This window comes from Diceros bicornis, chromosome 25 (assembly GCF_020826845.1).
Source record: "Diceros bicornis minor isolate mBicDic1 chromosome 25, mDicBic1.mat.cur, whole genome shotgun sequence".
Lineage (NCBI taxonomy): Eukaryota > Metazoa > Chordata > Mammalia > Perissodactyla > Rhinocerotidae > Diceros > Diceros bicornis.
The window spans coordinates 5,184,430-5,202,606 of NC_080764.1; the positions used below are offsets into that span (position 1 = coordinate 5,184,430).

The 18,177-nt window shown below is 58.6% G+C and overlaps 1 protein-coding gene across 2 annotated transcripts in view; it reads left to right on the top strand.

Moving 5' to 3' along the window:
- The window catches only part of KIAA0930 (KIAA0930 ortholog), a 42,027-nt gene extending 24,306 nt beyond the window's left edge, over window positions 1-17,721 (top strand). Inside the window, exons 2-10 of one of the 2 annotated variants that reach the window (XM_058568162.1) lie at window positions 2,761-2,912; window positions 7,237-7,362; window positions 7,455-7,532; window positions 7,897-7,998; window positions 9,283-9,423; window positions 10,038-10,232; window positions 13,166-13,343; window positions 14,882-15,040; window positions 16,260-17,721. In XM_058568162.1, the coding sequence (XP_058424145.1) occupies window positions 2,761-2,912; window positions 7,237-7,362; window positions 7,455-7,532; window positions 7,897-7,998; window positions 9,283-9,423; window positions 10,038-10,232; window positions 13,166-13,343; window positions 14,882-15,040; window positions 16,260-16,300 (1,172 nt within the window). In that variant the 3' untranslated portion in view covers window positions 16,301-17,721. The remainder of the gene's footprint in view (window positions 1-2,760; window positions 2,913-7,236; window positions 7,363-7,454; window positions 7,533-7,896; window positions 7,999-9,282; window positions 9,424-10,037; window positions 10,233-13,165; window positions 13,344-14,881; window positions 15,041-16,259) is intronic. The other variant, XM_058568163.1, reaches the window with a different exon arrangement.
- Window positions 17,722-18,177: the final 456 nt, after the last annotated feature.

Here is an 18,177-nt window from a genome sequence, read left to right on the forward strand (position 1 = left end):
CCCTGTGGCTTAGCGGTTAAGTGTGCGCGCTCCGCTATTGGCGGCCTGGTTTGGATCCCGGGTGTGCACTGACGCACCGCTTCTCCGGCCATGCTGAGGCCGCGTCCCACATACAGCAACTGGAAGGATGTGCAACTATGACACACAACTATCTCCTGGGGCTTTGGGGAGAAAAAGGGAAAAAAAAGGAGGATTGGCAATAGATGTTAGCTCAGGGCTGGTCTTCCTCAAAAATAAAAAAAAAAGAATGGTGTCTTTGAAAAAAAAAAAGAAGTAGATACTGGCAGGCAGTCTGCTTCAGACTCTTGGGGCCTGCAGACTTTACTCATTAACCAGGGTGGATGAGCTGTGAACAAAATGTGTTTTCAGCATTGTAAAGCAGGGAAATGGGACCCTGTGTGGCCCCGCTGGGCCAGGCCCTGGCTGTGCACGTGGAATACTCGAGAGCAAATTGGCACGTATTTTGTGCCTTCCCCAGCACTTCACTCCTGAAACCAGACTCCTCATCCTCCCCCCAACCCGAGAACGCCTCCCATTTATTGTGCTCGCAGGGCATGCCAGCTGCCTGCTAAGCAGTTTGTATTGATTATGGTTCCTTCATTTCGCCAGGTCGCCAAGCATAGTGCACGGCACTTTCTGGGGGCCTGAGGGCGGGGCCTGACAGCTCTGAGGACTTATCAGCTTCTAGTTCTGTGAATCTGGGTGCGTTCTTTAACCTGTTGAGGGTCAGCTTCTTCTGTGAAACAGGGCCGTAATAATAGCGTGCCAGTGAGAGTGTATGAGATAATGTACGGAGAGCTCTGCCCAGTGCTCAAGATACGGCAGATGCTTAACAAATCGTAGCCGTGCTCTTGTCATCATCCTTGTCTAGGGGCCCAAGGTGCCGCCACCAGGTTACTTCCATTAGCAGAATAAGAAGAGATTGCCCGAGGAAGGGCAGTGCTTAGCCCCAAGGAGAGAAGCTGATGGTGAACTTGGGCCTCACTGTGGCAGGTGGTGGGATTTTGAGCCACGACCCCCTGCTTGTCATGGCCAGTTACTTCTGCGTCCACCACGGGACCAAGAAGCCGTCGGGATGGGCAGTCTTTGAGCGTTTAGTCTAAATGACCTTCTGCTGGGCTCTGGGCTCAGCGACAGCTAACAGTAAGGCAAACTTACAGGGAGAGTTCAGTTTTATGCAGGGGATCTGTGCTGGTGAGCTGGGCGTTGCCTCTCGTAGAAGTGTGGCAGGCATTTCAAAGCAATCTTGCAGAATGACGCAGACAGCATGTTTGGTTCCCCCTGGTGCCTGTGGGCCTGGGGAGATGGCTGTCAGTCCCCAGGCTCTCCTGGCCTCTGCCCCCTGAGGCCGACAGCTTGCTTAATCAGGCTCGCTGACCCGGGCCCCTGACTGATAAGACCCTTCCTGTTTTCCTCCCTCTGGGAGCCAGGCAGGGCTGGGAGGGGGTGGGCCACAGACCGCCACAGCAGCCCAGCAGAGGGCAGAGGGCAGAGGGCAGGAGCTAGTTTGGAGCCCTGGTTCTTTGGTAGTAATGTGGCTAAAATAATCAAAGGCTGGGGTTTTCTGCATGTGACTCAGTTTTCCAGAGCCTGAGGGCTGACCCCTAGGAGGAGGGGGCTTGGGCTGCAAGTCAGGGTCCTGGCCAGTCCTGGGAGGGCCACTGAACTGCCTGGGAGGGCGAGGAAGGGTCCTGACACCGGCTGGCCCCACCGCCGGGTTCCCTGTCTATAATCCCGGGTAGGGATTAGGTCAGGTCTTTCCAGCACTAAAGCACGAGGACAGGTCACAGTGGTAAAGTATTTTCTGGAGAAGAAAGAAAGAAACCAGCAACAATGTAATGTTTTGAGTTTGTAAGAAATAGATCTGTAGCAAATCTTGAAATTTCCTGGGATCTGTCTAGAAAGGGAGGAAGCCCACCTTTGTTGATCCTGCTCTGTGCCAGGTATGGGCTCTTCACGCCCATGGTCTCAGTCAGTCCGCATTCACTGTGAGGAACCTGGGGATCAGAGAGGGTAAGCTGCTTGCCCGCTGTCACACAGCAAGTGGCAGAGCTGGAGGGGAAACCCAGGTTTTTCCTACCAAAGCCTGTGGGCTTTTTCTCCTTGTGTAGGAAAGATTATGATAAAGATTTATTTATCATAAAGAAATACTATTTGTAATGAAAAGAAGAGTCCCCATGAAGATCAAGTGAGAATGAATCCGGCATGCTGAAAGGCTCCGTGGCACGCGGGGGTGAGGGTGGGCGTGGACGTCTCCTGCGTTCTGCCTGCAGCTGAGGCTGGTTGGCAAAGGGTGGCTGTTCCTTTAAGTAGGATTCTCTGTGGGAACTACCACAGCCTGGCGGGGGATGCTGGCTGAGGGTGGTGCCTGCCTGATGGATCGCCCCTCCAGAGCCCTTCCCGCTCCCAACCAGACAGCGCCGGTGACGCTGGGCTCATTAGGCCTTCCTTTCCCACCGAGGCTGCTGATTCATCCAAGGGCGGGAGTCCGCCTGCTCCGCTCTGCAGTGGGGCTGGGAGCTGGGCTCTCAGGCACCGAGGGTGGAGGAATCAGGCCTCCTAGGCGGTGTCCTGGAGCCTCTCTGGATGCCCCATGGGGGGCGGTGAGGGAGAAGGGGGCTCTGAACACCGTGGAGCCCTGGCAGATTTCTGCCCAGAAATGCAGGTTGCAGGAGTGGGGTGGACAGGGCTTGGCCGAGGTCACACGGGGAGGGCCAGGTTGACCCCTCCTTTCTCCCTCCTCTCTGGCCTCCCTTGCAGGGTGCTTCAAGGATGACCGCATCGTCTTCTGGACGTGGATGTTCTCCACCTACTTCATGGAGAAGTGGGCCCCTCGGCAGGACGACATGCTCTTCTATGTGCGCCGGAAGCTGGCGTTCACGGGCAGCGAGAGCGGCGTGGACGCGAGGAAGGTAAGTGACCCCCTCCAGCTGCAGCCGAGCGTCCCTGTGGGGTCTGCTCTGGGTGTGCACAGTGGGCTTCCTTGCAGTCCTGGTGCTGTCAGAAGGGGAAGTGATGTTCCCTGAGCGCCTAGTAGGGGCCGGGAAGCGTGTGGAGACGCCCACACCAGCTGCCTGCTGGCGGATGTGCTGGGCGTGTGTGCGCATCATTATTAATCTTCACATGACCCTGAAAGCCCGTGATTATCATTACCATTGTCCCTTTGAGGAGACTGAGGGCAGAGGCTAGGTGATTTGGCCAGCCTCTCATAGTTAGTACAGAGATGGTAGAGCAGAGGGTGGCCCCAGAGTCCAGGGTCCTCCCTGGCCATGGGCAGAGTGACCTGGTGTGGTGATGGTGATGATGCCTGCCACTTCTGGACCTTACCGTGTACCAGACGCAGTGCTAAGTTCTTCACTGTGTCCCCCCAACACCTCGAGGGGTTACTATCCCCTTTCTCCGGATGAGGAATCCGAGAGCTCAGAGATGGAGTGACTCGCCCAAGGTGTTTCATCCACTACATTTAAGTGTGTAGAGGAGGTAATAAAACAGACTTTGCATATTTCCTTCTCTGTTTTTCAGAGCTCTAGTAGTTTGTAAAATGTTTAAGCAGCTTGTCTGCCAAACATGGAAATGCATTGTCTTCCTTGAAACACAAAACATGGGAGGGCCGTGGAGGTCTGGAACTTGCAGGCTGCCTAGCTCCACGTCCAGTGCCTGTGACCCCCGGGCCGCGGCCTGTTAGCTGTGGCTTGTAGCCGGCTGTCTGGAGCCCGAGCCCCCTCCCTGCTGTGTGCCTGCTGTTTGAGCCTGACACATGGACAGTAGGTTTTCTGCAAATGGACAGGCCTGGTGCCTGCTGCAGAGGAGACACGGTGACTCCCCTGCTGGCAGCCATACAGCTAGCCTGGTGGGACTGTGTGACATGCAGGAAGACCCAGGGTTGGCCACGGTCCCCTGATGTTCATCGGGTGTCTGCAGCAGCTGGCTGTGTGACTGTGTGTTGTCACTGGGGCCGGTGGGCATTAGGAGCCAGAAGGGCATCACAGTGACACACTACAGTGTGGTGGATCTAGTGACCGGAAGGGAGGGGAACGTCAGCAGAGGCCACTTGGGTGAGGTGAGTCTTGAAGGAAGGGGAACAGGGGTCCCCAGCAGGGGGGATGATGGCCCAAACAGTGGCCCTGAAAGTATGTAAAATCCCAGTGATTCAGGAGGTTGCTGGCGGTTCTGTGCAGTTGGGGAAGAAAGGTGAGGAGCAAGGAGATGAGGTGGGCGGGGGCCAGATCACGTGGATGCCAAAGGTCGTGCCCAGGAGTTTGGGTTTTATCCCCAAAGCCCTGGGAAACCCCTGAGCCTGAGAAACTGAGAAAGGGACAAGGTCAGAGTCCCATTTAACAAGCCCGAGCGGTGGGTGGAGGAAGCAGTGGAGAGGGTTAGAGCTGAAGCGAGGAGACCGTCAAGAGGCTGCAGGTGGGGGCCGGTCCGCGGGGCGCAGTGGTTAAGTTCCCACGTTCCGCTTCAGCGGCCTGGGGTCGCCAGTTCAGATCCTGGGCGCGGACCTACTCACCGCTCATCAAGCCATGCTGAGGTGGCGTCCCACATAGAAGAGCTACAACTCTACAACTATGACACAACTGCGTACTGGGGCTTTGGGGAGAAAAAAGAAAAAGAGGAAGATTGGCAACAGATGTTAGCACAGGGCCAATCTTCCTAAAAAAAAAAAAAAGAAAGAGGCTGCAGGTGGTAGCCTGAACCAGGGAGAGGGGCGAGTGCAGAGGAGTGGTCAGACAGGGCCAAGGAAGGCCCAGGAAGTGGGCTTGACTAGCACGGCTTCACGTGATTGAGTGGGGGCAGAGGGAAGACCCAGACTGACAGCCAGTCTCTGACTTGGGCCCGGGTGAACATGGTGCCCATCATAGGAGGGGACAGGAGGAGGAGAGTCGAGTCGGAGGTGCCTGTGGAACGTCCAGATGGCGATGTCTTCTGGGCAGTGGATCTCCTGTCTGAGACTCAGCAGAGAGGTCAGGGATGGAGGTAGAGACTCGGGACCATCGGCACCAAGATGGTCCCTGGGGCCCTAGGAAGGCATGGGAAGAGGAGGGAGGCTTGGAGGAGTGACAGTCGAAGAGGCCCAGGACAGAGCCCTGAGCTGGCCTGACACTGGAGAGACCACTCACGGTCTCCACGAGTGACTGACCAGAGAGGTGGGGGTGCCTGGAGAAGGGGGTGTGGCTGGCAGGGACGTGGGGCCTGAGGAGCCAAGTGTGGCAGCACGAGAAGGGGGACAGGCCATTGGATCTGGTGACTGGAGGCTGTGGAGGCCTTGGCAGAGTGGCCTCGGTGGTGGGCAGGGACCCGAGCCATAGTCCCATGTGGGCAGGGGGTCCTCTCTGGGAGGGATGAAGAGGAGGCCCCAACTGGTGGGATTTGGGGGGCAGGTATTGGTGGAGAGAGCCATGAGCCAAGCACCTTCAGGAGCCTGGCTGAGGGCTCCTGAGTCTCTGGTCACCGTGCCCGCCCTGTCTGGGTACAGCAGGAGACCAGCTATCCAGTCCAGCTTTGTCTCCTTCTGATATGCTGTGTGACCTTGTCATCAGCTCCTCTCCCGGCCGCAGCCTCTCCTGGAAAGGGGCCAAGGCAGAGACTCGATAAGGTTAAGGCCCTCGCATCGCACCCACCTGGGCGGCCAGGTGTTTGGGGTGATATGACCACGCGAGTCCCCTGGCAGAAGGTGGTGAGCATGTAGGTCACTGCTGGTGACCTCTGTACTGGACACACTCTCCTCTGTCCTCAGCACAGCACTGGGGGTGCGGGCACTCCTGCCACCACGGTTCACCAGCAGAGAAACTGGAACTGGGGAGTCCTTTGCCCAAGGGTGAACAGCTCGGAGGTGGCAGAGCTGTGGACTCCGGCCTCTGCTCTCCACCACTCTGGCCTGTTGACACCTGCTGGAGTTCAGGTTGCAGACAATGGTTTTATGCAAATCTTGGTCTTTTCCAAAGGCAGTCTGTTGAGACCAGAGGCTCTAATAAGGACTGGGCACATCTGAGACACTTGCAGCTGTACCTTGAATTTCGGTGCCAGGAGAGGCTCTGGTCAGTGAGGATTTTCTTAGCCCAACTCGGCCTTGAATTCTCCAGGAGGGCAGGCGAGAGAAGGGAGAAGTCAGGTGGGGAGGTGAAAGCAATGGGCAGATCATGACTCTTTCTTGGGAGGAAGAGAAGTTCCCTGGATCCGGGACTGAGGAATTTGAAGCAGGAGGTTGAGGCCCTGTGCAGACTCTCCTGAAGATTGGAGCGTGTTGAGGTCGGTGAGGGGAGCTGAGTCTCTGGGAGCTTGTGGCAATCTGGCTATTTGTGTGCTAGAATGTTCCATGGAACACCTGCAGTGAGCTGTGTACAGATGTCCCTCCCCCAGCACTGGGAGCACAGAAGTGACTCAGACCTGGCCCCATCCTCGGGAGCCCCCAGTCTGTTGGGACAGACAGCATAGCCAGTGACACACAGAGCTGTCGGTGCTGTGATGGTGGGAAGAATGGGGAGCGGGTGGGAGCCCACAAAAAGAAGGTGGCATCTGGAGTGTTGTAGGACAGAGAGAGGGGACAGCAGTGGACTGAGGACATTCCGTGTGAAGGGACCAGCACATGTGGAGTGGGGGGGGGGGTGCCAGACACACATGACGTCATGCCCTGCCAGGGTGGGCTGTGTGGTGTCTGACCGCAGTGTTTGGAGGGCAGGGGGCGGGCAGCGGTGCGAGGAGACTCCATGGGCCCAGGGGGTGCAGGGCGGGCAGGGAGGGGGAGTGGGGAAACTTGAGGCACCCCAGGCAGCTTCTCTGCCCCCACCGTTCAAAAGAAGAGAAAGAGAGGACAGCCCTTGGCAGGCGCAGGCGCAGTGTGGGCCTTCTTTGGCGCCTGCGCACTGCGGGGCCTCTGCGGCAAGCCCGGCTGCCTCCCGCCCCCTCCCCATCCCACTGGCAGCAGAGCTGGTACCCGGTCTCCATAGCAACCTGCAGGCTTGCTGCGCTAGCGGGGGAGGGTGGATGGGTGGACAGACCGCCTGTTGGCGGGGTGGGCAGCAGCAGTGTGGGTGGGACGGGATGCTGGGATCCCCTCACTCTGCTGCAAGGCCCAAGGGATGACCTGGGCGCCTCAGGTCCTGGTTGCACAGCTGGAGGCAGAGGGGCAAGGCTGGAGTCCACGTCTGTGCTAACACTATCCCTGGAGCTGTGGTCAGGGAGGAGGGTTCCAGATGCCGCAGTGGCCAGGACTCACGTCTGCCCTGGGCCTTGCAGCTGGCAGAGGCTGAGCCGGAGGTGGAGGTGGAGGTGTACCGGCGGGACTCCAAGAAGCTGCCGGGCCTGGGCGACCCTGACATCGACTGGGAGGAGAGCGTCTGCCTGAATCTCATCCTGCAGAAGGTACAGGGTGCAGGGGCAGGGCAGGAGGAGGGCTGTCGGTAGGCCCTGAGGAACAGCAGACCCTCCACGCACTGTCCTGCTCTCTCTTCCAGCTGGACTACATGGTGACATGTGCTGTGTGCACACGCGCAGATGGGGGCGACATCCACATCCATAAGAAGAAGTCTCAGGTGAGCCATGGGGCCGAGAGCCCCCGGACCCCTGACTGCCAGCTCAGCCCAGAAATGGCCGCTCTCCGCTGCCCAGTGTTTATTTTGGGAGGCAAGTCCTCCTCCTCACTTCCCTGCCCCAGAGGGGAGGGTCTGACTCCAGAGATCCCTTCAGCTCCTGAGGTCCTGTGTCCTGTGAAGGAGCACAGAACCAGGTCATCCAAACAGCTCCTTCCAGAGCGGTTCCCTGTGGCTTTGGCCTGGCTCTGAGTGGTGTGGCCATGGTGACCTGTGCCTTAGACAACACGTCCCACTCAGTTGAGGGGCTCTGGGCCGGGGTGTGGGCTGGGGCCTCACCCGGTCCTTAGCATCTCCTTTCTTTCAGCAAGTGTTTGCGTCCCCCAGCAAGCACCCCATGGACAGCAAAGGGGAAGAATCCAAGATCAGCTACCCCAACATCTTCTTCATGATCGACAGCTTCGAGGAGGTGAGCTGTCTCCTTCTAGGTTTCCCCATCAGGGAACGTGAGAAGCTTCTCTCCCTCGGCCTCACACCCTTTCAGAAAGGGCTGGGAACGGGGTGGGTCCAGACGTAGCTAAAAACGTGGCCCCCACTCTTCCTGCTGTTTGACTCGGGGCAGGTGAGTTAGCTGTGCTCTGAGCCCCAGTTTTCTCTTCTGTAAGATGAGCATCGTGATGGTCTGTCCTACTCACCCATCGGGGTTGGAGATCAAACGAGCTCGTGCGTGGGAGAATCCATCTTAAACTCCTACCAAAAGGGCCGCCCGGGCAAGAGGAGTCATTACTGTTGCCATTAAACTCTAAATAAGTGCCCCACCCCTGCACCGTCTTGGGATCCTAGGGTGTCAGAGTGGGGTGGGCCTTCAGAAGGTATCTGGGCCAACCTTTTATGTTAAACTTGGGACCCAAGGCAGAAGGTGACTCGCCTGGGGAAGCCCAGGGTGTGGGAAGAACCCGGCTGAGCCCCACTCCCGGCCCTGCCCGGCTCCTGCCTGCCGCTCTCCCCCATCAAGGCCCTGTCAGCGGGGCGTGCTGCCGTCCAGAGGCGCTCAGGCCCTGGAGGACTTGGGACAAGGGGCCGTGTCTTTCAGGGTCTCTTCTGGATTTGATGGGGTCTTGAAGCACCTTGGGCTCAGGGTTCAGCGCCCTTTCCAGGCTCACATAGCTCGTTCATGGCAGAGCCGAGATTTGAGCCTGAGTCCCTGTGACCTTAAAGCTCGGTCTGTACACCAGCCCCTGGGGGCAGTGACTCGGGCAGGCGGTCACCCTGTCAGCGCTCCTCAGCCTGTGCCTGCACACAAGCTGCAACTCGGGGCAGGGGGGCGGGCGGGGCTGGGTGCCCACAGCCAGAGTGAAGAAGATTCTGGAATGTGGGCCAGACAGTCTTTGTAAGCTGTCTCACTCCTTAGCATGAGGAAGTGTGAGGAGGGAGCGTCTTCCCAGGGCCAGCGGGGCGGGTGTCCTCTTCCGGTCTCAGAGTCACCATTGTGAAATACCCCCTGCCCCACAGTGAGGCTGTTCCTCTTCCTGTGCTGGCCTCAGTGGCGTGGTGAAGAGCTGGGTGGCCTTGGGCAGTATCTTGACATCTGTGGCTCAGTGTTCTCACCTGCAAAATGGGAGTTTTCTGAGCATCCTCCCTGGCCAGCCTGGGCGAGTGAGGGGGGTGGGGCAGGGGAGCTGGCCAGGCTGTGCTTTGGGGGGTGGGCAGCTGACAGTCATTGTCCCTGTCCCCTCCTTGCGCCCCACCCCAGGTGTTCAGCGACATGACCGTGGGGGAAGGAGAGATGGTCTGTGTGGAGCTGGTGGCCAGCGACAAAACCAACATGTTCCAAGGGGTCATCTTTCAGGGCTCCATCCGCTACGAGGCGCTCAAGAAGGTGTATGACAACCGCGTGAGTGCGGGGCAGGCCCTTGGTCTCCCAAGGACTCGATCTTGTCTGCCCGGGGCCTGGGGCCGAGCACCCCACAGCCCCCTTCTGCCCAGCTCTGTGCTGTAGCTGCCCCTCCTCAGAGCACCTGCCGCCCACCCTGGGCCCCTCTTAGGTGGTTCAGGGCCTACCTTATGTTCGTTCTTCATAGCACGTCTCAGCCCCCAGGGCCTCCCCGAGTGAAAACACCCCTGACATCGGCCCCTGGCTGATCCAGGTGGTGGGGCCGCTCTCCCGCAACCAGGCCCCGTCCTGAGGCTCGCCGCCCTCAGAGCCCGCGGAGGAAGGGGTCAGGGGGAGGCGGTCCCGGATCCTGCGAGGTGGGGCCTCTGTTCCCAGCCTGGTGCTGGGCCTGCTGTGGGTCGAGGGTCGTCGGGGTAGAGAGGAACGTTGGCCAGGGACCCCAAGCATCCAGCGCCGCCCTGCCTGCTGGGCGTGGCCAGGTGGCCTGGGCTGCGTCTCCCCCAGAGGTGGGCAGGCAGCCCTCGGGGACGCTCCTTGGGGGATGGCCATTCCGGCTGCTGTGTCCCGGGAGAGGCCGTCTCTCCTGTGCTGACTCGGCCGTCCCCTGCCCGCAGGTGAGCGTGGCCGCCCGCATGGCACAGAAGATGTCCTTCGGCTTCTACAAGTACAGCAACATGGAGTTCGTACGCATGAAGGGGCCGCAGGGCAAGGGCCACGCTGAGATGGCGGTCAGCCGTGTGTCCACTGGTGACACGTCACCCTGCGGGACGGAAGAGGACTCCAGCCCGGCTTCGCCCATGCACGAGCGGGTAAGGGCTGCACAGCCCCGGGGCGGGGGGGCCATCCTGTCCCTTAGATCCTCTTCCCACCGTCTCCCTGATGCTTACATCCCCCACCCCGTGAGGTAGGTGTCATCATCCACTCCCTCCGGTGAGGAGACCGAGGCTCAGAGAAGGCAAGTGACTTGCCCATGGTCACACAGCAGGTTAGTGCCTGGGCCAGAGCTCTTTCTGCCTCCCCGAGCTGCCGCTGCAGCCGGGCTGAGTCTCCTGGGTCCTGGCGTCTGCCTCGGTGGACCTGCTGGGTGAGCCTGGGCACGTGACCAGCCTTCTCTGGTGAGTGAGATGGGGCAGTGGTGAGCCAGGCTCCCTTCCTGCCCTGTGAGGTTCAGCCGGAGAGGTCAGAGGCCCTGGGGCCACCCAACTCTTCTCTCGGCCCTGCCCACTTGATTACAAGGTGTGATGCAGCTCAGCTGCTGGGAGTCCACCAGCGGCCCGGTGGTAGGCATGAGCATTCCTGTCTGCAGACCTGGGACCCCAGGCTCGCCCCAGGTCACATGGCTCTCGTGTGACAGCACTGAGCCTCGAGCCCTGCTCTTTCTAGGCCCCCATCCTTCCCCGGGGAAGGGAAGCCGAGGTCAGCACAGCTTTATTCCCAGAGCCTCCAGTGGGCCCAGGGCTCAGGCAGGAGAAAGTCTCCAGCCCCCTGACTGCTTTGCCCTGCTCGGATCTTCTGGAGGGGGCTGCTCAGAGCTGTGGGTCGTGGAAAAGGACAGTAAGTTAGTGCCCCGGGGACAGGGAGGCAGCCTGGCCCAGCCCATCTCCAGGAGAGGGCTGGAATCCCGCGCTGCTGCACGGGGGACCTGGGGCAAGTCTCTCTGAGCCTCAGTTTTCTCATCCAGAAGCAGGGTGAGATCAGCTGCTTCCCGAGGCATTGGGAGGCTCAGGGGAGCCGCTGCACATCACGCACCCTGCACGGCTGGGCCCGCAGGAGCGCTCCCCAGGTCGCAGCCTCTCTAGTTACCGTTTGCTCTTGATCTTCCGGGGAAGGTGACTTAAGAATGTAAATGGAGCATTACTGCTGACAGCCCAAGATGAGCGAGCGTGTATTTGCTATACTTCTAATTCTGTAAAAATACTTTAGCCATGCATGTGTCCAGGTAGTTAGATGGTGGTTTTCTTTCTCTTCTTTATACCTTTTTTTGTTTTGTACCTTCTGCAGTGAATGTGTTTTGTAAGCAGAACAAAACCAATAAATGCTGTTTTTTGCAAAGATGGGTGAGAATTCCAGGCAAGGGCCTCTCTCGTCTTAGGCACAAAGGCTGTTTATATTTCTGAGCTCATTTCTGAGCTCTGAATTTTCTCCCTGATGCTAAATTGCCCACTGAAACCCTGACAAAACTTGTCTGTGAAAGTCCTTCTGGAGATGTGGCCTGGGCTCTGGGCTGGACAGACCTGGGCGCCAGTTCTAGCCACTTGTTGCTGAAGGAGCACAGATCCATTAGTAGACCCTCCTGAGCCTCGACTTCCCTGTGTGTCAGATGGGAGTGGATAACTCGCTCTCCCAGGGTGGCTGGGGGGGCGGGCAGGGGACGATGCCTGTGAAGGCCTCTGGCTCATGGTAGCAGGGAGGCCTGGGGTCAAGGGGAGGGACTTGCCGGGGTCACGCAGCTGTCAGTGCGAGGGCCTGACCTCCTGGGGACCGCTCAGGACCCCGCCACCTCTGTGCTCTCTGTTGCTTGTCCCCCTTTTCCAGAGGGGTCATTTGTAACCAGCACATGACAAATGCAGATTCTGTGTGTATTGTGGTTTCTGGTGTCTGTTTTTTATCTTTTAAAAACCTTCCCTGACTTATGGGAGGACCGTCTGGAGCCCAGCGGCCGCCAGGACTTTGGATGTCGGAGCCGTGACGAGGAGGCTGATGGGGCTCCTGAAGTCTCAGTCCCAGCTCGTCTTGTTCCTCAGATTCTTGTTTGCATGGGGAGGAGGGAGGAGATGGGCCAAGTTCCCTCTGCCTGGAACGCCCTTCCCCCCCTTCTTCACCTGGCGAACTCCTACTCGTCCTTCAAGACCCAGCTCCAGCGGCGTCTCTTCCAGGAAGCCTTTCCTGATTTCCCAGGCTGTCGATCTGTTTGCCTCTGTGCTCTCCTGTATCCTGTGCTCCCCTTTTTCTGTCTCAGCAACCAATATGCAGTCTGTGGTTGTTACTTTCCGAGTCTGTCGCCCCCAGCAGATTGTGAGCTCCTTGAGGGCAGGGACCGGTGTCACGTGCCTGTCTGTCCTTAGTGCTGCCCCCGCCTGGCCCCGGGTGGGTGTGGAGAGCGTTTGGTGACTGGACAGTGTGGTGGAGAAGAGAGGGGAGGCGGAGATGGAGGCACAGAGCCGCTGAGCCAGAGCACTTGTGTGAGAGGGTGCGGGGGCAGCATGGGGACGTGTCAGCCCAGAGGAGAGAGCACGGCGAAGAACACTGCCTGGGGGCAGAGGACCTGGGTTGCAATCCCAGTTTTGCCACTGTCCTACTGGGTGGCAAAAGTCGAGTCAAGGTCGCTGTCCCGCCTTAGTTTCCTCCTTTGTCAGATGGGGCTGATACTAGTTCCTGTCTCGTGGGGGGTCGGGAAGGTTTGGTGGGTTCAGTGGTAGACACTTGAGCGGCGTCAGCAGCCCGTCTTACTTTGCACTTGAGCCACCCCTTAACCAGTGTTGGAGGGCTGCAAGAGGGTGCCCTGGTTTCTCTCGGGCAGAGCTGCCCTGAAACCATCTCCCAGTGCCCGTGCAGCCCCAGCGTGGCCGGCCTTGGAGGGCGGGGCCAGGGACCACAGTCTCCTCTCCTCCGCCGAGTGCTCCCTCCCAGTGCTCCCTTCTGGAGCTCTGCGTCGGGTTTAGTCTGAGGCAGGAGATGCTGGTGGGCTTTGGGACCCCCAGCGGTAGCCGGGCTGCTCTGGTGACTACGCTCTTTGTTCCAGGTGACCTCCTTCAGCACACCCCCAACGCCGGAGCGGAACAACCGGCCCGCCTTCTTTTCCCCGTCCCTCAAGAGGAAGGTGCCCCGGAACCGGATTGCTGAGATGAAGAAGTCTCATTCTGCCAACGACAGCGAGGAGTTCTTCCGGGAGGACGAGGGCGGAGGTGACCCTGGCCCCTGTATGCCCCGGGGGCCGCCCGCCCAGGGCTCTTCAGTCTCCTCTTGTTCATTCATTCATTCATTCATTCACATTGCGAGAGCAGGTGCCTTTGGGGTGGGGAGCCACGAACAGACAGAAATCCCTGCCTTGAGAGCCCCCATTGCTGTGGTCTCAGTGTTTAGACCGTGAGGCTCGAGCGGCAGTTTGCACACGGTGTCCCGAGTTCCTACACTCCTGATATTGATGGTCTGATGCTCCGCACAGAGGGCGCGAGTGAGAGATGAGCTCTCTGCTTCCTTCGTGCGTTTGTGACTTCCGACTGCGGTTATTACCCCACCTCAGTGCTGGCTTTAGCCAGCTCACCCTCGCGCTAGAACCTCCAGTGGGGGTGTCCCTCAGGGTCTCCCTTTGCTCTGCGAAGTCTCCTTAGGGCTCACCTGCCTTCCTGTGACGACCCGCACGTCCTCACCCCCGGCCTCCCCGAGCCCAAGGGTGTGTGTCTCATGGCCTCCTGGGCGTCTCCGCCGGGAGGTCCCAGAGACCCTTGTCTAACCCCCTCGCAGTCTGCAGTCTCTGCCCGCAGACCTGCGCCTTCTCACTGCTCTCTCCGCACCGTCGGCCCCACCGTCAGTGGGCCGAGCGGCCAGAGAGCGGGAGTCAGGTTCATCCTGAGAGCAGTGGGAAGCCCTTAGGGAGTTCTAGGCAAGAGATTGACAAAATCAGATTTGAATATTCACAATACTGCTCAGCGGTCCCTTTGGAGAATGGACTACAGGAGGGCAGGGTTGGCTGATGGGAGACAGGTGGGAGGTTCTGGTCAGCTCTGCCCGGGAGGCCCGAGTGTGTGTGGCGCCATCATCCCCGGGACCGAGCTGGGCACCTGGCACAGCAGAAACTCCATGCGTGTTTGCTAGACTAGTGAAAGAACGAAGGACTCGCTGGCGAGATGGACTGCCCTGGGCAGGGAGCTGGGGCTGTGGCATTGAGTGGTCCTGACCGCTAGGTCCCAGAGACAGAGGGCCCTGCGGGACGAGACCCTGGCTGGGGCCGGGAGACCCTAGCGCTGGCCTTGACTTGCTCCTGTGTGAGGTGGGCGAGTGCCTTCCCCACCTCCGCTTGTTTCCACATCAGTAGGAAAGCGTTGATAGCCATCCCAGCCTGCCTCCCAGGGTGACTCATAAGACTGGGTGATGGGTGACGGTGACAAGTCATTCCAGCCTCACCCCTGTGCCCTGCAGACTGGTGGTGCCTAGTTTCAGTGACAGAGGGGGCCACAGGGAAGCAGAGAAGTAACACAATGTGGCCATGTGCCAGACCCCACAGAGGAAACCTGAGCCCCAGGACAGAGAAAGGGGTCAGGGAGAGCTCAGAGGGGCGGATGTGGGCCCTGAGGGCTGGGTAGGGCTGGACAGGCAGGAAGGGGCGGGGTGTTACAGCCTGGATGATAGAGTGCCCACCAGAGGGGGAGCTGGGCCCAGGAGTCGCCTGGAGTGAGAAGTGTTCTCCTTCTCCTGGGGGACCCCTGCCTGGGCCCTGACCCGGCCTTCTCCCCTCTAGCCGATCTGCATAATGCCACCAACCTGAGGTCTCGGTCCCTGTCTGGCACGGGCCGGTCACTAGTCGGGTCCTGGCTAAAGCTGAACAGAGCGGATGGAAATTTCCTTCTCTATGCACACTTGACCTACGTCACTTTGCCGCTGCATCGGATCTTAACAGGTAATGTTGGTCGATGTGGGACACCAGTATCACTTCTGTGTAGCCAGCCTGATTCCTGGGCCCTGGCTTCCTGAGGCCCACTCAGGGTGTTGTCGGGGGAAGAGGGAGAATCTCTCTCTGCCCTTTCCCTTAAGGTTCTTCTGGCTGGCCAAATAATCAACAAGACAGGTTAGCAGGAGAAAATAATACCAAGTTTAATAACATGTATACATGGGAGAAAGCAGGGACACTGCGTTTCTCAACACAATAGCAGAAATTCTCGTCTTAAATATCATTTTCAGCCAATGACAAAGGAGGATTTTGGGGGTGGAGGGAGTCAGTTACAGGAGATTACCACTAAAGCACAGTAAACAAGAGTAAGGTTTATTATGTAGCTCAAGGCCTCACCTTCCACATTGACAAGTCACTAGAAATGAGCTCATCCCCCTCTCTTCTCCAAACAGAGAGGGAGATACCTTTACAAATGGAGATTTCCCTTATAAATGTAAATGATTGTCTGGCAACTCTTTGCAGGGTCATCCAGAGAATGTGGCCAGAGAGACAGAATTTCTGATAAGAGGGGCTTGTTGGTGCCTTTCCTATTGTAACATTTACCCTACGTTATCTTTACAGCCATCATGATAGATCTGTTCCAGGAAGGAGCTACCATGTCAAATTCTTTAGGCAGTTGGTGGGGGAGGTCAAATGTCCCTAGAGAAAACAACCAAGGTAAAGAGATAGATTTCAGGCTGGCCAAATCTTGATCTCCCACAGTGTCTAACCCTGTCCCGTCCTTTCAAGTCAGGAGCCCGTCGGTAGGTTTCCGTGTGGGGCTCTCGACCTCCCTGTTCCCCTAGGGTGTCCCTTTGCGCAGCGCTCTGGCGGCCCTGCTGTCCCCTTTTGAGTGGCTTCAGGCCCCTGGCTATGCGTCCCTCTTGGGTGAGGCGAAGTTCCCAGGCCTCTCACGATGGGCGAGCGACATTGCGGGTGGTGGCTGCGGGGTCAGGCCAGCCGGTGTGTGAGCGCCACTTCCCTGGGCCTTGGCTGGGCTGTGCAGCAGCCCCAAGCCTGTTTCCAGGTCTGTAAGATGGGGTGACGACAGCACTGCAGTTCTGTGGGGGCTAGAGGAGGAAGTGCACGTGGTCACTGAGCGCGGGCTCCTCCATCAATGGAGCTGTTGTCGCTGCGGCACTCGGAGTGTTAACGTCCTCTCTTGTCTGCTCCCCTCCTGCCGCCCTAGACATCCTGGAAGTACGGCAGAAGCCCATTCTGATGACCTAGCCGTGTGCGAGGCCGGCGCAGAGCCCCCAGCCCTGCCCGGCGTGGGAGTGCTGCCAAGTGCCTACCTGTCTACCGCCACCGGGGTCTTCTGTGACAACCCAGCGCCGGAGCCAGAGCCAGAGCCAGGCGGGGCCACTCGACTCCCGGGGCCAGGGCCGACTCCACGAACACCAGCCCAAACTGAAGTGCCTCTTTCTCCTCCCCTGCTGGCTCTGCTCCTGCCCCTGCGCCCACACCCGTCACCCATCACCCCAGCCCATCTCTGGAGAGCCCTCTGCACCCAGAGAGGACCAGAGACCCCAAGAAGCTGTGAGAGAGAGCGAAGGAGCAGCCAGCACCCAGAGCGTGTCCAGACCTACTGACTCGATGCTCACGTCCCGCAGACGGCAGGCGGAGACCACCTGGCGGGGGTCACTCAGTGTCAAACTGTCGACACTTTCTTCAGGAAAACGGTGTACGATTCTGTGACGCTGTGTGAACTTCAGCATCTGACTTAGTCCCGACTCCTGCGTCCTCCCTGGTTTACCACTTGGTTGCAGAGGGGTTACACGGGGAGATGGGGAGCACAAGCTGTTGTTGGTTTTGCCCTGGGCTGGGAACACCTCACCCCATGCCTGCTTTCAAAAAGGCCTCGAGCTGAGCAGACGGGCCCCGATCCCGCCAGAATGGCCTTTGCTTCCAGCCAAAGAGCACCGCCAACACGCACACCTCTCACTTGGAGACACATCACTCCACCGCTGCTGGCAGGACCCACAGGATTTGGACTCTGAGGGCAGGTGGGAGGGCTGGGTAGCCAGACAGGATGACAGTGAGATCTCTGCCAAGGGTGGATGGTGGGGTGGGGTTGGCATCCTCCTGGGAAGGTTCTGGGTAGAACCTCCATCCTCCGGGGGCTGGAGATGGGGTGGGGTGTTTCATCTTCCCCGGTTTCCTGGAGCTTGATTCCTTTGACTGAGTGAGCTGGTCCCATTTCTCAGACCAGCTCAGTGAGGCAAAGAGGAATTGGCTTCCACGTGGCCGGTCTAGTCTGTTTGTGCGAGTGGCCATCCAGCCGTGGGCTTGCCGGGGGCCTCGTTCCAGCCAGGAGGATTTCCATCTGCGGCGACACGTTGTGCTCTTCTCAGAACCACGAGCTTCCTCAAGAGCAGACGCGTGTCCCCTCCCCCGCTGGGAATAAACTGTAAGCTGGGTCTCTGTTGCTATGTTGTTTTCTTTGAAGTCCCCAGGAATATTTGAGGAGTTCCTGTTGTGTGTTTAGAGATCCTCTTTGGGGGAGACAAGGAATTGGAGGGGCTTGTTCTCCCACCTGTTTTTATTCCGTGCATTCCAGGGATTTGTGCTGGGCTCCGGGAACAGAGGACTACTTTGGGGCTTTCTCTAGATTTTGTATGCTGTTATTAAAAGCGAGCTATTGCATTTCATTCTGCCTCAGTTTGCCCACCTGTAAAATGGGGCTGATACCACCTACCTCACTGAAGTCTCCAGGGTTCCAGTGCACGACTGGGTCAGGGCGCGATGGCCAGACGTTCTGCGTAGCTTGGGTCAGGTGTTAAACTACTAGGATGCTCCCCCCGCCCAGTCACCAGTCCAGGAAGACATGTGGTGGGGTTGGGTTTGAACATTGTCCATTCTCTGACAGCACCCTGCTCATGCTCGGCTGTATCTCAGCTCTCTGCACGATTTCATGTCCCAAAGCAGTGTCTCAGGGCAGCCCAGAGCCGGATCTCGCCCCAAAGCGCGGGAGCAGAGCCTCAGGGAGCCGCGGCCCTGTGTTCCAAGATGCCGTCTGAGTGTTCTCCAGGGGAGCCGAATGCTGCCCCTGAGTTTGTGTCCAGGGTGGCTAAATGAGAGCTTTTTCTTAGGAACTTTTTCTCCCT